At 45.1% G+C, this 19,991-nt stretch overlaps 1 protein-coding gene across 1 annotated transcript in view; it reads right to left on the bottom strand.

Annotated features, from left to right (window-relative positions):
* Window positions 1-12,188, bottom strand: part of LOC115464690 (vomeronasal type-2 receptor 26-like) — a 64,366-nt gene extending 52,178 nt beyond the window's left edge. Inside the window, exon 1 of the mRNA XM_030195047.1 lies at window positions 12,025-12,188. Coding sequence (XP_030050907.1) covers window positions 12,025-12,188 — 164 coding nt within the window. The remainder of the gene's footprint in view (window positions 1-12,024) is intronic.
* Window positions 12,189-19,991: the final 7,803 nt, after the last annotated feature.

The following is a 19,991-nucleotide window of genomic DNA, read 5'->3' as shown; positions in this document are numbered from 1 at the left end:
AGAGCCCAAGGTTGGGGGCACATTTTGAGTGCCATCTCACTGCCCCCCTCACCCACCGCCATGCCTCACCTCACCCCCCCACCGCCTCGCAAACAAATACCTTTGCTAGTGGGGGTTCCCAACCCCTGCCAGCCGAAGCCTTCTTCAGCGCTGGTCTCCGGCGCAGCTGCGTTCACTGTCCTGCTCTTCTTTCTTCTTGCTTCTCCTGTGCACGCTGACGCTCCTTCTCAGCTGAAGAAGGCTTTGCCTGGTGGGGGTTGGGGACCCCAGCCAGCCAAATCAGGGGCCCGGATGAAATTTGCAGGGGCCCAGGCCCCCGGGGTCCCCCATAGCTACGCCCCTGCTTAATGGTAACCCGTGTTTATAATGTCACCCTAAAGCCTCAATTCTACAAATTTCTGAGCTATTACAGGGAACAGTTGTCAACATGGACTAACATTAAGATGTTTTCTTTTTACCACTAAACTTGTGCTGTTTCAGCACATAAGGCATAATTATTATTGACGGTAAAACACATATCTCATTGGTAGCCCACATTGATAATTTCCCACCTAAAATGGAGGGTGAACTTGGGAATTACTATCTAGGACAATTTTCCTGAAACTACAGAATAAGAAAGATGCTCATCCCATTGAGAAAATGGTGGCCTATATAGATTTATTTATTTTCTATGCTTTGCATACCTCTGAGTAGGAGCTGTGGAGGAGCATTTTTGATATGACATCCAAGTCTGAATTGAGAAGTTCTGCTGAAAATGTTTCAATCCAACATCTAGCCTGCTGCCATATTTGAACCAGAAAAACATCTACATTTCTTGTTCAATTATGGGTTTGAACTAGATGTTTTTAGACTCAACATGTTCATCTGTAAGTAACACTTAAAATAAAACAAAAAGTCCCAGGAGAAAATGTAGAAAAGTAAAGCATAAGAAGAGCTGTCTTGCAGCACTCCTAGTGACCTGACAAAACAGACATCGCAGCAGTGCAGAGGGGCAGCCTACTGGTCAGTGCAGTGGACTTCACATAAATGGACCCATGTACAAATCCCACCTAAACCTGTTCATATTGTATGGTGAGCCTTCCAGGGAGAGAGAAAACCTACTGTACTTAATGGTCCACTACTACAGTAATTCTCAGGCTTGCAGGTCACTTACATATACATATATAGATACTGGAGTTATTTCTGTCCCATAAGGGCTCACATATTTGTACTGAACTTAAACAAATAAAGTAGGAATTGAACCTGAGTCCCATTGTTCACTGTCCACTGCACTGACCACAACACTACTCTATCCACTTGCATGCTGCTGTCTTAGGAATGGTTATAATATCTGGGGCTGTCATAGAGCCTGGTATCTACCGTCACTGTTTACACCTTTGGGGGTTGGGAGGGAGTCAGTGACCCTTGGGGGATTAAGGGGGAGTCATACCTTCATTCTTCCAGTGGTCAGCTCATCAGTTAGGGAAACTTTTCAGACTTAGTCATGACTAGAACAGGTCTAGACAAAAACGTACTTCTTTCCTGCCCTGGACCATTTATTCTGTTCCATTGTATCAGAAAAACATCCAAATTTAAAGCCCACCCAAGTCTCACCCAAAACACACTTCAAATATGCCCCCTTGCAATTTAGATGAACTGCAGAATAAAACATCCAAGTTCTGAGCTCTGAAAATTGCAATTTAGATGTTTTGGCAGAAAACACATTCATTTGCAACTTTGTGATGCTTTTGAGGCGTTTTTCTCTTTTGAAAATGAGCACCATAGCTAATATCCCACAGTCACTGACATGCCACATGATATCACTCACCACTTTGGTTGGCGATCTCTCCCTGTGGACACGGAATACAGTCAAAGCAGCAGATGGGCTCGCTTTCACTGGTTAATTTCCTGAAGCCAGGTGGGCAGCTCTCACTGCATTTGGCTTGAGGAGGTATCTAAATATATCGGGATAATTTGATATAACATTGTGATAAGGCAGGCGAAAAGGGATTAAGAAAGTCACGAGGAAAGGGGGCGCAGAGAACAGGGGAACCCCGGTGGGACAGATTTCATAATCAAAACTCCAGCATTCAGAAAGCCGCGCTTCCGGAGGCCGAGAGATTAGCAGGGTTAAGGAAGAAGGGGAGGAACTACCATTCCCAGAATCCCTCTCTTACACACCCAGCTATGCAGGAGCTAGGGGAGGAGATAGAAGATTGGGAAATGGTTTCTGAGGAAGGTAATGAGGGCCAGCTGGAGAGATTTGGGGTGGAGGAAGCTGGGGATGAGGATAAAATGGAGGTAACTGAAGGACTAGGGGAGGAACAGATGGAGATTGCGGCTCTGGCCCAAATCGGGAAAGGTATCGTAAGGGGGTGGATGGCAGCTCTTTGGAGACGGTGGTGGAAGACCGGAGGCGAAAGATTGAGGCACTGGGGAAGTTCTCTGTTAAAGAGGGGACAGGTGTTGACCTCAGGGAAAAGCCAGGAACTTGGTACAAGTCAAACCCCAGCAGGAACAAGGTGAAAAGGAGCTGCTTATCTGTGCTGTAAGTTTGAGCAAGAAAAGTTGTATAAACTGTGTTGAGACTGGAAAGGGCTTGGACTGCAAAATACAGAGCTACTGAGTTTTCTTTCTGGTTATGTTATGTTCCAAAGAGAAGTTATTTTGGTTAAAAGGAGTGAAGTTACTTGGACTGTTTAAACCTGAAAGGTACTTTTGGCAGCAAAGCCCACTAATGTGATATGTCCTGATTAGAAAAGGACTAATCAAGAAGAGTTATTTTGTGTTAAAGTGAGGACATTGTTGGAGCTGCTGGCATGACCTGCAAAAACCTGGAATTAAGGTGTCTTCCTTTGTGATTATGTTGAATTAAAGCCAGAAAATAAAGCTTTTTACTTATAAACGATTCTCCTTGATTGAGCCTCTGTGGAAAGAACAGAGGGAAGAGGGAATCCTGTGAGCTCTCCAGGGTCTGGAGCCAAATCCCAGAGCAAAGCAAGGTGGCATGGAGCAGGGAAATGACCATGTGAGGAAGGAAGCTAAGCAGGTTAAAGTTCAGGTTTCCATTTCTGACCACCTATGGGCCAATTCATACTTTCAAGCCTCTGAAATTCAGCTTGAAATAGAAATGTCATGTGTACTGATCTTTCTTATTTTACAGGTTACTTTTAAAATCAAGGCTCACTCCTGAAGAGTTATGCTAGCCCTTGCTCTCAGTAAAATACAGGCCAATGGCTCATAATAAGAGCTAGCCCTCTTAAAATCAAAATCATCTCTGATACAAAAGAGAGCTAGCTTGTAAAAATCAGAGATCACCTTTGACACAGTTACATTTCACTGTGGCAAGTACTGAGGTAATTGAGAGCTGGCAAGGGTGGGGGCAATCTACTCTATAAACAATCCTAAGACCGGCACCTGCAAGACGTCATAAGCAAGAGTTGCTATGGTTATGTAGAGATAGTGCTGGGTCAGCTGCACCCCGGGTGAAAACATCCAAAGGGGGGCTAGTGGAAGGTTTGGGAACATATGAAGTCATTCTGATCAACTGATAAGAACCAAGAGCCCTGGTGAGAAAGACTGGGGTCCATTAAAATGAATGGGGCCAAAATTGTATATAAGCAGCAGTTTGAGGAGTATTAGAGCAGACAAGAGGAGAAGAAGAACAGAGAAGGAAGACTCCAGAAGGCTAGAGAGAGAGGACGTGCCATGATACGCTGCTCCATTATGTGAATGCTTAACTTACCTGTATTACCATTGGTAAGATTGTAATAAACTATCTTATTATATCTACTACATACTGGGTTCCTTTCTAATTACTAGGGTCTATACTGCCTTGACCGAGTAACACTGTCATGAGCAGATACCAGGTTGGGGTAATTAAGTATCTAGAGGGGATTTGCAGTTCTCTCTAGGATAGTACAAGAGAGCCCATGGCTTCCGCTGTGCAAATGGGTGAGGCAGATCCTAATTATAAACACTCCCTACTAAGCTGTACACTTCCATTCATGCTTCATCCTTCTTGCTTTCTGTAACTCACTATGGTCCCAAGTTAGAGTTCTGAACCAGAAACCTTACTCTTTCAGCAATAAATTACAGTACTTTTAACAGTGACAAGAATTAGGTAGAGTCAAAGGACAACAAGCTATTTACATGATATTCTTCTCCTCCTCCCCTTCAACTGTCTTGGTTTAGTCAGAAATAGGGATGGGCAGCTCAATTGTTTGTTTGTTTTTGCTTCATTTTCCATGTTGTTTGCGCCATTGTTTATTTTGTTTTGTTTGGATAGTCTTAATTTTTTGGCAATATCATTAAAACTGTGCATGCTTTTGAAATAAGTGTACCCTCTTTCCAAAGAGTGTGTAGTAGGTACATTTTTTCAGAAAGAATGTACACTCTTTCCTGATAATTTCATACATGCGCACTGGTTCACACATCTGCAATGGTTGACACATGCACTGCAGTTCATGCATGCCCATGCTATTGGAAAAAAAATGTGCAATCTTTCTAAAGCCACTGCAGCTGCCACAGAACAATGGGCTAATCTCTCGGTGCTCCTTGCAAAGCAAGTAATATCTTTCCTATTCCACTTGAGTTGCTTGTGCAAGAGTGTGGAGAGCAGGTGCATGGACAGGGCTTTTTCCCCCATTTCATTTTTCCAAAGCTCATTTTTTTTTTGGCTTTTCCTAAAGACGGTAAGAAGAAGGGATTAGCTATGGCCTCCTTGAAACTCCAGGTGACAGCACTTGCTTGTTTCACAGGTCAGATGCAGAATTCTTCTGTAGCTGCTCACCTGGATGATGGCTATTTTTTTGAAAGGAATCTTAATCTGGCATTCAAATCCTTGCAGAGTGTGACATATGAACCACTTTCAAGATTTACACTTACTGTCAAAACAGTCTTCTGGTAGACATTGCCTTCGCCAGGAGAGTTTCTGAGTTCCAGACATTCTCGTTCAGGTTTCCCTACTTTTTATGAAAGCAGATTGGCTCAAGCACTGACAGGAAAGTTGACATGTAAAACATACTGTGGCATTTATCAGCCACTTACCCCCAATTCAATACCTCTTACCACCCCACCAAACATATCACTGGTGTCTAGCAGCACCTACCCTGTTCCCACATATCCGAACCCCCTCCTCTTCATTAAAAAGTCATCCTGGTGGTATAATGCCCTACTTGTTCTTGCCTCTGAGCATCGTAATTTGCAAAATGGTGATACTCCATCCCACACGATGCACTGCACGCTGCCATTTTGCAGGTGCAGCACCGAAAGGCTGGAGCAAGTGAGAATTGCTCCTGCCTTGTTTGAGGTATTGGGGTTGGGAGCTAGGCTTGGAGTGGGTAGACTCCTGGTAGACTACCATGGAATTTGTGTGTGAGGAGGTGGGGGTGGGTGGGAGGGAGGGCTGGGGGCTACTAGACCAGCGGGGTATTTTTTAATGTTAGTGGAAGGGGGAGGTCAGGTCAGATGGGGGCCATTGTTAAGCTGGAGAGGGGAGTGTTTGGATAGGGTTGGGACTGGTACATGAAGCAGTCCAGGTTGTAGAGAGTGAAGGGGTGCTGCTAGACACTGCTCCTCTCAACCAACTCTTCTATGCTGCCATGGACATAAGTACATAAGTATTGCCATACTAGGGTAGACCCTATCATCCTGTTTCCGACAATCCAGGTCACAAATACCTGGCAAGATTCCCAAAAAGTTCAATACATTTTATGATGCTTATCCCAGAAATAAGCAGTGGATTTTCCCCAAGTAATTTTATTAATAGTCTATGGATTTTCCTTTAGGAATCCATCCAAACCTTTTTAAACCCCACTAAGCTAACCACCTTTACCACATTCTCTGGCAACAAATTCCAGAGTTTAATTGCACGTTGAGTGAAGAAACATTTTCTCTGATTCATTTTAAATGTACTACTTTGTAGCTTCTTCGCTTGGCCCCTAGTCCTAGTATTTTTGGAAAGAGTAAACAAACAATTCACGTCTACTCATTCCACTCTGCTCATTATTTTCTAGATCTCTATCATATCTCCCCTCAGCCGTCTTTTCTTCAAGCTGAAGAGCCCTAGCCACTTCAGCCTTTCCTCATAGGGAAGTCGTCCCATCCCCTTTATCATTTTTGTCACCCTTCTCTGCACCTTTTCTAATTCCACTATATCTTTTTTAAGATGCGGCGACCAGAATTGCACACAATATTCATGGTGCGGTCACACCATAGACCGATACAAAGACATTATAATGTCCTCATTTTTGTTTTCCATTCCTTTCCTGATAATACCTAACATTCTATTTGCTTTCTTTGCCACCGCAGCACACTGAGCAGACCTGGTGAAAAGTTTAAAATGCACAACACGCATAAGAAAGTTTTATTTTTTGAACATGGACAGGTAATACCACATGACTGCATTAACACACTTTAAAATATTATTACCTGCAATGAAATCTGTGATAAAGTCACATCCAGGATAGTTGGGTTAAGGCAGTTCCAGTCTGAAATACAAGTCCCAGAAGGCATTGTAGGCAAGGAGCCAGAGGGTGAGATGAAGAACCTGGACTGGACTCCTAGCTGCAATCGGGGAAGACATGGGTGTAAGCTGGCAGGTTGTGTAGAGTGGCTGCCACTAGGCGGAAAGAGAGTTAGGAAACCCTGTGGGCAGGAGCTCATCATTGGTCTCATTAGTCTAATGTTTAACTCAGCTGGTATGGGTGTGGGGAAGCTAATGGAAGGAGAATGATTGGTTGTGGTAGCTGAAGCAAGGGATTGATTAGGCAGGTGGGAAGGAGTCTCAGGAGTTCAGCTCAGGAGAGAGAAGCAGAAGGAGAGAAGCAGTTGCAGGCTGAAAACCCTTGGGCAAGGAGGTCCCTAAAGTACTGAAGCAGGCTGAAATTCCTTGGGTGAGAGGAAGTTCCAAAAGTATTGAATTTACCGTGAAGCTGATGCAGGGGAAAACCCTTGGGTAGAGGGAGTCCCTAAAATATTGAACTCTCCTGAAGGTAAAGAGGATAGAAGGTAGAAGCTGCTGCTTGGTGACTGAACTGTGATGATGAACTGAAAGAACTGTTTGTCTTGGGAATTGAACTACTGTTTATTTTCAATATTTTTATTGATGACAATCTTGTTACAGAACATTCAAATTTTGGTCTAAACAGAAATGCTAGCATCAGAACATCCATAATCGAACTAAAGGATAACATCTGTCATCAAACAATTTTAACATTTTTCACCCCTTCCCCTTTCCCTCCCCCTCCCCCATCCTTAATGTTAACATAGTCACCACCATGATAACCTAGATTAGATTAACCTTAATCCATTTTCTCCCCTCCTCCCTTCCACCTCTGTCAATATACATCTAGGAATTTGACAGTTTTATTACAGTCCCTCATCTCTTATCACATCGTAACCACAATTTTATTAACCAGATCCTATGTTTCATTTTCCCTTCTTCCCCCTTTCCCCCCTCCCCCCTCCCTTCTGCTAGCATGGTTCAGCCTTAACTCAATCTACCTTCCTTACTTCCCAAGGCAACCCATTGAGCACCTGACTTCTTGCTCTCGGTGAAATCATATTTATATATGATCTCCAGACAGTCAAAAACCTTGCTTGCCGTTTTGGCGTCTCTCTCGCCCCTCTCGCCTCCCATAACATTATTTGATGCATCTTATTCCTCCAGTACCAGTAAGAGGGGGGTGTGCCCGATATCCAATGATTCATAATACATTTTTTCCCCACTATACAGGATTTGCTCAGGAACACTCTATCTCCCTGAGTCCCTACACCCCACTGTTCAGGTACACTCAGCAGCATCCTATCAAATGTAATGAAAACCTGTGTGCCTAAAACCTCCCTTGCGAATTTTCCTATTCTCCGCCAAAATGCCTGTATGGGCTTACACTGCCATATGCAGTGCGCTAGGTTGGCATTGCCCTGCCCACATTTTAGGCACTCATCTGTCCCTGTTACCCGTGCATGGAATGCCCTTCTGGGAGAGAGGTAAGCCCTATGTAGTATTCTGTATTGGCATTCTTGCAATTCTGCACTATATATTACCCTCTGTATGCCCCTCAGTGAGTGTTGTAATTTGCGTTCAGAAATAGGCCTATGAGTCTCAGTTTCCCACTTCATCGCTACCTCTGTCACCTGCTTCTCCGGTTGCCCCTTCTCTAGTTCTCTAAAAAACCAAGATATGGATACCTGTCCCAACGCATTCCCCTCCAAAAACTCCCGCAATTTAATCTCAAATCTATGGGTCAGCCCTTCTTTGGGGATACTATGTATGTAATGAGAAAGCTGGTGGTAAGCCAAGATTCCTAAAGACCCCCCTGAGTATTTACTTTGAAACTCAACTAGGGAGATTACAGTGTCATCATCCTTAAGAAAACTGCCCAATAGTTCCACACCTTGGCCATGTAGCTTGCGAAATACTGCATTATCACTTCCCGGTGTGAAATCCCTATTCCCAATCATGGGGAGGAGTCGACTAGCCGCTATCTCTAAACTTTTCAGGTATTTGTCCTTTTCTCCTAACATGTAGTAAATAATTCAGGTGCCAAGGATAAAAGTATGCCCTTTCTAGACCTACATCTGTGTATGTGTGTGCATCAAGGATCCAATCCCTCAAATGCCTCAAGAGACAGGCCTGATTATATGTCCTTATATCTGGGATGCCCAACCCTCCCTGTCTCCAATTCCCAATAAGGTACTGCCACTTCATCCTAGGTTTCCTACCAGCTCAGCAGTATTTCACTACTAAGCTTCGCAATGCCACCAGCTCCCGCCTTCCCAGGCGTAACGGTAATGCTTGTAGTACATAAAGCCAACGTGGGAATACTATCATTCGAAATAGCTATATCCGACCCATAAGTGACACAGGTAGCCCTGACCATCGTGATAATTGTTCCTGAGTGTCCTTTAGCAATTTGGCGATATTCAGGTGATAAATTTGCCTGGTATCCATAGGGAGCTGTATTCCCAGATACCTAAAGGAACCCCTTGCCCACCGTATCGGGAATCTATCTCCCCACTCCCCCTCAAGTTCTACATTGCTAGCTAGGGCCTCGGATTTCATGAGGTTCAGCCGGAATCCTGAGAAGTCCCCATATTCCTCCAAACTTTCCATAAGATATGGCAGTGATCGCTTTGGGTCAGTGATTAATACCAACAGATCATCTGCAAAAGCTGCTGTTTTAAAGCTATGGTCTCGTATCATAACTCCCTGAATATCTGTATTATGCTGGATTTCTCTAAGGAGGGGGTCCAATGCCAATATAAAAAGTAGTGGCGATAATGGGTACCCCTGCCTCGTACCTCTCTTTATTGGGAACCAGTCGGACCTTAAACCATTTGCAAATATCTGCGCCTGCGGGCCCGTGTACAAAGTTCTGACTGCCCTCGCATATAGCCCTGTGATCCCATAAGCCTTCAACACTGCGAACAAATAGTTCCAATCTACTCGGTCAAATGCCTTTTCGGCATCGAAACTAATAAGAAGAGCTGGGTTCCTATCGTGTCTTATTTTCTCCAGAGCAACCCAGATTCTACGCATATTCTTTGCTATGACTCTCCCACATGTAATCCCACTTGTGAATCTATTATTAAAGATGGTAAAAATCTGGCTAGCCGATTTGCCATTATCTTTGCAAATAGTTTCAATTCAATATTCAGCAATGATATCGGCCTATACGAGTCTGGTTTATCTGCTGGCTTACCTGGTTTTGGTAGTACACTAATTTGTGCTCTATTAAGATGCCTGGGCATCTGTCCCTGTTGTATGGTGTCATTAAACACTACAGTCAATACGGGCCTGATCTCACTATTCAGAAGCTTGTAGAATTCGTTCCGCAGACCATCCGGCCCTGGTGCCTTCCCCAATTTGCTCCATCTAATTACTAGGTCTACCTCCTCTTCTGTAATTGGGGCATTTAACACCTCTGCATCTTCTTCTGAGATCTGCGGCAGTTCTACACTATGAAGATAAGTCTCGCTTGGTCTCACTAGGTCTTTTTGTTTTGCATACAGACGACCAAAAAAGTCCTCCAGAATTTTTACTATACCTTCATCCTTAGTAACCCGCTTTCTCATACTATCCTCCATCACGAGTATTTTTTTGGCATTGAATCGCCTTTGAGCAATCCTGGCTAGGAATCTACCACTTTTATTAGCAAACCTGTATAACTGATACTTATAGTATATGTTCGTTTTTTGTGCCTTCTCATGTAAAAGTTCATTTAGGGCTTGTTGCGCCTCCAATAATTGTCTTTTGAATCGCAACTCATGATGTACCCCATATTTCTTCCGCAACTCTACTACTTGTCTTTCCAGTCTCATCACCTCTCTATTTCTGATCCGTTTTTTGAAAGCTAGATAAGATATTATATCTCCCCGAAGCACTGCCTTTGCTGTTTCCCAAAAGAGCACAGGGTCTATCCTATGTTGTGCATTGGTACTACTATAATCCCTCCACTTCTCCACTAGGAAAGGCAGGAACTGGGGATCACGGTAGAGATAGGCTGGAAATCGCCATGCCCCCATCTGAAAGCCTCCCTCTCCTACTGTAATTTGTACTCTCACCCAAGCGTGATCAGAGATCGTAATGGGGCCTATCTGTGCCTCCTCCACTTTTGTGAGTAGCTCCCTTGAGATCCAAATGTAATCTATTCTAGACAATGTTTGATGTGCTCTGGAGAGGTGTGAGAAATCCTTGTCTGTCGGATGTAGCGTTCTCCACACATCCACTAGTTCTAACATATCACAGATTCTAGAGTTACCTCTCTCCCTTCTAGCCAGATCCCTCCCAGTTGGGTGAGACCTATCCCATGCCGGATCCAACACGTCATTCAAATCTCCTCCCACCACTATGGGGATATCACCCATTATATGGATTTTACGTGTGATGTGATCAACAAACTTCTTATCATATGTATTGGGAGCATAGATGTTGCATAGCAGAAGTGGTTGCCTCTCCACAACCACTGAGGCTAGCACATACCTTCCCTCTCTATCGGCCACCACCTTCCTGACCTCTACATTTTGATTTTTCCGTATCAATATCACCACTCCTCCCTTCTTTCCGACTGCTGGTGCACCATATTGTTCCCCCACCCACCAAGTTTTCAATTTCTCATGCTCATCCTTTGTAAGATGCGTTTCCTGCAAAAATGCTATAGACACTTTTTTATCATTCAACACTTTCAATATTTTTTGTCTCTTAATCGGGGAGTGAATACCTCCCACATTCCATGTTATACACTGCAAAGTAGTCATGTCACTCCTCTCTCTGTTCTATATTTTAATTGTGAGACTTCATAAACACTCTTTTTCCTTATGTGCAGAGAGAGCGTCCCAGCCTTCGCCCCTCCTGCACCCAAAGATTCCTCCATCGTTCCCCTTTGGGTCACCCTTAGATTCCCTTTCACATTTCTTTCTTTCTCGCCCCATGCACACAGAAATATCCCCCTCCTATCCCCCCTCCCTCCTTCCTCCCCACCACCCTCCCCCCACCCACCCACCATCTCTCTTTCCCCCTCTATACCCACCATCTGTCTCCCCTTGCCTGTTGGCATACTTCCAGCTTTTCAAGGCTAAGGCACTTCCTGGATCTATAACTATCCCCACCCACCCAACCCCTCGCCAGGGCTCTGCTTACCAAACCTCTTGTGTTTAGTCAAGGTCCACTATATTGTCCCTTCTATTCATGTCATCGTGGGTACACCCAGTTCTCCTCAGGCTAGTAGCCATACCAGCCCCTCTCTGTCCAGCTGGTAGATGCGGCCCAACTAACTCCATGTCTCCTGATGCTATCAACCACAGTTATCCACTTTACTTGGAACAACAACGTCAAATCCCTGCAGACCACCGGCTCTCCTCTCGGTAAGGTACTCAGGACTGCTTTTTTCCCCAAAGCTTTGTAGTGGTGTCTCCATCGTTTGGACTCCATTCCCTCATGCTGCTCTCAGGTATTGTATGTCTCATTACGTCAATTTGGGCTGGTTGAATAGCGGATACCCATCCTGTATCCTAGCCCGGGCAGCTCAAAACACGACAAACCAATGGTCCAAGTAATCACAGTCCACATCAGCCTTGCCCATTGCTCCTTTGACTTGTCCTGTTAGCCTCTGTTTGCTATGCCAAGTATCCTTACTGTTGCCATCAACTGGCCCCACTGCAGACTGCAAATTCTCAAAAAACAAACAATCAATAGGGGCAGGCATCATCCCAGAGGGCGGTGTTCCCCATTATCAACCAGTCAAACTGTATTGTAACTTGCAACTGGCAACTTGAATATCAATACTCCTTAACCCAAAACATGTCAGTAACTTTCGTTTGTAGACTGCAGTCAAACTCCGCTGGTGTTGTTAACTTGTGAACGATGCTCCGGGATCTCAAACTCCCTCTCAGTCTCAGCTCTCACGCCCCTTTGCCAGCATTCGATCTACATACTTAGTTGCATCTTCTACTTTGTCGAAGTATACTGCTTGTCCGTTTTCCAATAGTTTGAGCTTGGCTGGGTAAAGGAGGCTGAATCTGTACTTGAGCCCAAAAAGTTTTGTGCACAGCGGTGCAAAACCCTTTCGCGCTGCAGACACTGCAGTTGAGTAATCCTGAAAACAGAGGATTTTTTTGCCTTTATATTCCAGCTGCTTGCCTGCCCGCAGCTCTTGTAAGATAAGTATTTTATGGGCATAATTCAGAATCTTAAAAATCACCACTCGGGATCTTTCTGTGTCCTCCCTCCTTGTGCCAAGTCTATGTGCTCGTTCTACCCGTAATGCCGCCGCCAACTCCGCGTTGCCAAGCGCCTCTGGGAGCCATTTTTCCAGGAATACGCAAAGGTTCCGCTCAGACAAAATTTCAGGCAGCCCTACTAGGCGTAAATTATTCCTTCTCGAGCGATTTTCAAGGTCGTCGAGCTTTGCCTCCACCTCCGCTAACCGCGCCTGCATTCTGGGTTGTTCCTCTGAGACCTTTTGTATATCCTCCTCAGCCTGCCCCACTCTCTGCTGCACCGCCTGAAGTTCATTAAACAGTTGTGTGTGCTTCTCCGTCAGCCCTTCTAATTTGTCCAATATTAGCTGTAGTTTATTACCCACCGCTTGCTCTACCGCGTACCTCACTTCTTCCGTGAGCTCGGCCGCCCACAATGGACCAGGCGACGGCGATGCTGGAGCGGCCCTGTCCGCCATTTTGTTCTCCGCGCGGGCTTTTTCCTTCAGGTCTTTACGGGTCGTTTTTGCAGCCATCCGTGTCACCCTAGCCGCCACCAACAGCCAGTTCCTGATCACTATGCCTTCGCTGGTTTATTGTTCCGTTTTTTTTGGGTGGGTGTGCGATTCTTTCGAGCGCAGATTTAAATAGGTGCCCCGGAGCAGCTCTGTGTCATGTCCTCACTGCTCCATGCCTCCACCGGAAGTCCCTTGAACTACTGTTTATTGTGCACTGGATAGAGAGCCCAGACTGGAGCTGACTGTAAGCCTGTATTGAATCCTGGTGTGTGCTGATAGCCTGCTGCTTAAAGGGGACTATTTGCCACACACTTTCAGGTGGTTTATATGTGCTTAAGATTGAAGGTGAATGCTGCTGTTGGAACTGTGTACTAGAAACCTGCATGGAATAAAAGTCCTTAAGATTGAAGTTACTGGTGGACATCTATTTCTTCATTGTACCGGGAGCCTGTGGCTGGAGGAGATTGTTCTAGCCTTGGCTGCACAAGAAATGTACCTGGTTACAAACCATTTGAGCTTTGTTTGGCCAGTAAAATTTGGATAAAGCCATGCTAATGCTCTGTGAATCGACTTCTTTTAGTCCAGACCCTTCTTCTGTACCACTTTAACCACCCAAAACCTTAGCCCTTAGATCCTACAAAAACCACCATTGCCTGCACTCAGGCTAACAGAATGACTCTCTGTTCCCTCATCACCACAGCATGGCAGCAAGACTGCTAGTGTTACTACCATAGAAATATTACAGGCCAAGCTGGCAGGACAGTAGAGAAAGTCCTCTTTTAAGCAGTGGCGTAGCCAGACCTGACATTTTGGGTGGGCCCAGAGCTAGTATGGGTGGGCACTATGTATATAGGTGTGAGTAACATTTCTTGGGATACTCCTAAATAATGCCTTTAGAGTGCACTTGATGAAGGATTTCTAATGAACAGTCTGCCCAACAAGTGTCCTGCATCGACATAAATCACATAAATACTTGGAGCCTATGTTGCAAACCTTAACACCACCAATTCTGAACACACAAATATCGATAACAGCACCTTTAAAAAGGCAGTGGTGAATATACACAACAGCAATATGTGTCCCATTGGAAAAGCCAAACAAGTCAGACTGATATAGATCCCCTCACAAGCCACATGCCAGAAGAATCTTTCACCTCGGTCACATGCAGAACACAGACCAACCCTCATCAATTACAAAATAAAGAACCCAAACTTTTAAATTGTCCTATAACTCAGCATCAGCCCTACTCTTCCTTGTCCCACCCCCCATCCCTCCCTGTAGCCTGACATCAGCCCTACCCATTCCTTCTTACCACCCATCCATCCCTGTAGCCTGGCATCAGCTTTACCCTTCCCTGTCCTCCATATATTCCTATAGCTCAGAATCAGCCCTAGCCCTACCCATCCTTTCCTATCTCCCATCCATCCCTGTAGCCCAACATCAGTCCTTCCCTTCTCTACCTTACCCCCTCCTACCCCATTCAATGCAATAGCCCAGTATCCATCCACATAGCCCAGCATCAGCCCTTCCTTTCTCTACCCTACCCCCCCCCATCCATCCCTGTAGCCCATCATCAGCCCTTCCCTTCTCTACCCTACTCCTATCCCCACAGCCTGGCATCAGCCCTTCCCTTCTCTGCCCTCCCCTCCATCCCTCCCTCCCTGTAGTCTAGTGTCAGCCCTGTCTACAACCTTATGCTTGGAAAGGCAGCACTGTAATTACACCGGGCTCTAAAACACCAGTACACTACCTAGTGAAAAAAACCAAAAAAACAAAAAGGGCTACAAATACTACACGTTAGCAGAATACTGCACCTTGATCACACATGAAAAGCACATGACACAACAGATATGACACAAGGAACTAAAAATAAAAAAAATATGAAGGCAAAATACTGAACTGGAAAGTTAGCTCAAGAAGTCAGACTCAGCATGCAGCAATACCAGAAAAATTGAAACTTACATGTAAAATATCACAGATGCACATTTCCAAAAGCTGACGTATTTCAATTAATAAATTCTGAATAAAATACTTTTTTCTACCTTTGTTGTCAGATCATTTAGTTTTTCTATTTGCTTTGGTCCCATTGTCTTCTGTTTTATGCAGTGTCTTCTTTCCATTCAATATTTTTTCTCTCACCATGTTCACCATCCTCCTGTGTCCTTATGCATCCTGTCTACCATCTGTAGCCCTGTCCCTATCCTTCCTCCAGTTTCAGTATCTGCCTTCTAAGTTTTCCGATCCAGCCCTTAAATTCAGCAGTTTTCCCTCCGTCCATATCCAGCATTTCAGCATTTCTCCTCACTCCCTTCCACTCCATCCGTGTGCATCTCCTTCCTTTGTCTTTCCTTCCCTCCATCCTTGTCCAACATTTCTCCTCTCTTCCCTGGCCTCCACTCCATCCATGTCCAGCATTTCTCCTCTCTTCCCTCCCCTTCATCCATGTGCATCTCCTTCCTGACTTCCCTCCCCTCCATCCATCCATGTCCAGCAACTCTCCCTTCTTCCCTACCCTTTCCTCCATCCACCCATATCTAGCAAATTTGCTCTCTCCCCTGCCCCCTCCATTCATCTATCCATGTCCAGCAATTGTCCTCTCTCCCCTGCCCTCCCCTCCATCCATCCATGTCCAGCAAGTCTCCGTTCTTCCCTGCCCCCTCCTCCATCACCCATATCCAGCAAATTTGCTCTCTCCCCTGCCCCCTCCATTCATCCATCCATGTCCAGTAATTCTTCTCTCTCCCCTGCCCTCCCCTCCATCTATGTTCAGTAATTCTCTTCTCCCCTGCCCTCCCCTCCACGTCCAGTGATCTCTTCTCTCCCCCTGGCCTCCCCTCCTCTCCATGTCCAGCGATCTCTTCCCTCCCCCTCCCCTCCCATCCATGTCCAGCGATTCTCCCTGCCCTCCGTCAGCTCCCCGACAGCCTTCCTCTCCGTTCCTTCCTGCCCCCCCGTGCGTGTTTAAACCTTTTATTTTCCTCGCAGCGATGGCAGTGAAGCAAACAACAGAGCAGGCTCGCCTCCAGCCTTTCCCTTCCCTCACTCAATGCCCTGCCCTCGCAGAAACAGGAAATACATCAACTCAAGAAGGCAGGACACTGAGTGAGGGAAGGGAAAGGCTGGAGGCAAGCCCTTTGTGTTGTGTGCTTCACTGCAGTCACTGCGAGGAAAATAAAAGGTTTAAACGTGCGCAAGGGGGGGGGGGGCAGGAAGGAACGAAGAGGAAGCCTGTCCGGGAGCTGAGGGCAGGAAGAACTGCCTACAGCGTTGCTCTAGCCCTGCATTTGGGGGAGCAATGCCCCATCGCCCCTCCAAACTACGCCAGAGCTTCCGGAGGACTAAAATCTGGTGAGCTGCTGTTTTTTCTGCCAGTTTTAGACATTGCTGCTCAGATGGGGCACAACCAAAAGACTGTTCACTCTCTCTCCCGCTGCAGCCTAATTGGCACCTAGAGGACCGGCATCAATTGGAGGAGCAGGACAAACTGGGTGGGCCTAAGCTGAGATTGGGTTAGCTATGCCCCTGCTTTCAAGTACAACTTGTGGGAAATGAGATGAGATTTTGGAAGTTTTAGGTATGCCATGGAGGTTTGAAAAGGAAATGGCTAGTCATATTTTGCAATTGCTGGGAGAGTTATCACATAGGTTTAGCAGTTAAGCAGCTAATCTTAAGATGTTCTATAGGAGAGAGAGAGGACCACAAAGTTCTGCCATTTTCCATATGATTCCTTTAAGGATGGGAGGGAGGAAGGGAAAATTGTAGAGGTGGGCAGTCAGCCCATGCATCTCTACACTCATCAGAATTTATCAATCAGTCCCGATGGAGGGCAATCTGTCTAGATTTAGGCTTCCTGTTACAGCATCTAGGCCTGATTGATTAAGTTAAGAATCTTGCATTGACAGTAAGTGATCATCTAACTCAATCAGATCCCCTGGACTGACTGAAATTTGATCAGCTAATGTTAGTTGCTTATTGAAGATGAAATGGGTAAATTTACCCATTTATCTGAGGCAATTGTCATAGACTTTGGTTTTATCTAGCTAAGACCTTAATTAGACAACTAAATCATTTTGAAATCTGGCCTTCTCCTGTCTAAACTAGTCTATTTTTGACCCTTTCTAATATCCTCATCCAGAATTGTTCTTATTCACAGCTTTCTCTGAACATAAATATTCATGCCTTTATCAATTCAAAACCTATTTGCAAGTTCTACTTCTCTTTGCATCATGCAAAATTGAGATAATCCAGTTACACAACTGCAGTTAACATTATGATGATTCAATATGACCTTGTGACTTCCCCCATTCTCTAATCTGACCTGGGTGAATGTGCTCACCCATAAGATTGCTTTCTCACTGATGATGAAATCCTGTCCTTGGGAAGCATAAGGATTATAACTTCCAACAATTTCACAACACACTACTCCATTGAGCAGAGAGATCAGATTTATAATATTTTAGCCAGTGTTCAGGTCTCTATTGTCATCAAAAAAGACCTCTTCATCCAGATTGTTCTTAAAGTGGACGTTCTTCAAATAATGGTGAAGCTAAAAATGAGAATTTAAATAATGAACTTATCTGTAAAGTTAACTGTAAAATTCAAAAATAATTTTGCTCAACTTTATTTATTTACAGTCTACCAGATTTTAGAGACTGGATATAGATATCTAGGTATTGGACTCTATCCAAGAGCCTAACCAGCTCATTTTCGAAAGAGAAGGGCGCCCATCTTCCGACACAAATCGGGAGAGGGGTGCCCTTCTCTCAAGGTCGGCCAAATTGGCATAATCGAAAGCCAACTTGGCCCTTCCTCAACTGCTTTCCGTCGCAGGGGTGACCAAAGTTCCTGGGGGCGTGTTGGCAGTGTACCGAAGGCGGGACGGGAGCATGGTTAAGAGATGGGCGTCCTCGGCCAATAATGGAAAAAAGAAGGGTGTCCCTGACGAGCATTTGGCCGACTTTACTTGGTCCAATATTTTTTCACGTCCAAGCCTTGAAAAGGTGCCTGAACTGACTAGATGACCACCGGAGGGAATCGGGGATCACCTCCCCTTACTCCCCCAGTGGTCACCAACCCCCTCCCACCCCCCCTCAAAAAAAACAAATTCAATAACATTTTTTCCAGCCTCTATGCCAGCCTCAAATGTCATACCCAGCTCCATGACAGCAGTATGCAGGTCCCTGGAGCAGTTTTTAGTGGGTACTGCAGTGCACTTCAGGCAGGCGGACCCAGGCCCATCCCCACCCTACCTGTTACACTTGTGGTGGTAAATGGGAGCCCTCCAAAACCCACCTCAAGCCCACTGTACCCGCATCTAGGTGCCCCCCTTTACCCGTAAGGGCTATGGTAGTGTTGTACAGTTGTGGGTAGTGGGGTTTGGGGGGGGGTTGGGGGGGCTCAGAATCATGGTAAGGGAGCTATGCAGCTGGGAGCAATTTGTGAAGTCCACTGCAGTGCCCTCTAGGATGCCCGGTTGGTGTCCTGGCATGTGAGGGGGGGATAAATGCACTACGAATGCTGGCTCCTCCCACAACCAAATGGCTTGGATTTGATCATTTTTTAGATGGGCGTACTTGGTTTCCATTATCGGCGAAAACCAAGGTCGTCCATCTCTAAGGTCGGCGATCTCAGCATTTAGGTCGACCATCTCTAAGGTCAATCTAAATGTTGAGATTTGGCTATCCCCGACCGTATTATCGAAATGAAAGATGGATGCCCATCTTATTTCGATTATACGGGTTGCCCCGCCCCTTCACCAGGGCACCCTTAGAGATGGGCACCCCCGTTCGATTATGCCCCTCCACGACACCTAAAGTTATCGTCATAGGGTATGGGTTGTTCTGAATAGTGCTGCTTTTGAAGTTGACAGCTGGAAATTTTATTAATATGTAAAACAGGAAAAAGCAACCCAGTCCTCAAGGACTGCTTTGACTGTATGTAAATAGATCTTACTCACATTCATTGTGAAAATTTTGAAAACTCAATTAGGTTGTGGCCCTCGAGGTCCGTAGTTGCCCTCCCCTAGTAATAGGGATTGCACTAAAGGTGCTAATTACTACTGGCATTAATGTTACCTTTTTTCTCTACAGACATTTCTCTTCAACTCCGTTGTCACCTGCTATTTACAAGTTAAAGATTCACACCTGCTTTTTCCTATCTTAAAACCTCTGTTAAGTCATGTTTAATATGTGCTAGGTGCTTGTCCATTTGTGTCCTAAAATCCGTTAGTACATAATATACCAGACTGAACAGTGGTTGAGAAAACAGGATAGGAAGAAAAATCCACCAAGGTGGAAGAACGCTGAAGGACAGTGGGAAAGGGACCATGAACTCAAGAGACAGGGACTTGATCTTAACTTCTCAAGTTGGTTTCATTGAGCAGCGACTCAACACGGTACTGTGTTTTGGCCACAGGTCTGCTTCAGGAGTCTAAAATAATAAATATACATATAATAGAATATTGATATAAAGATGATAGTGATAAATATAAAAGGTTTATGGTACACACATAAAAGTACTGGTAATGTAAAAAAAGCATATCTAATTTAAATCATATGTTCCTTAAAAAGTACATATAAAAAGATTAAAAAATTAAAAATTTAATGTATACTGTTATATGGCTTGATAATGGAACAACAAAGAACAAATGATCTAGCTCCTAGCCTGTTTCACAGGCGCTTGTTGAGCCTGGATCAGAGTTGAGGTCCCAGAACGGAACTTTGGGGTATACCTGGTGGTGCCAGGTCCCTCCCCCCCAATGACCCCTCCGTGTTCCCGGGCATCTGTACCCTG

This window comes from Microcaecilia unicolor, chromosome 3 (genome assembly GCF_901765095.1).
Source record: "Microcaecilia unicolor chromosome 3, aMicUni1.1, whole genome shotgun sequence".
Lineage (NCBI taxonomy): Eukaryota > Metazoa > Chordata > Amphibia > Gymnophiona > Siphonopidae > Microcaecilia > Microcaecilia unicolor.
Note: the sequence above shows the minus strand (reverse complement) of the source record. Positions and strands in the feature narration are given on the sequence as shown.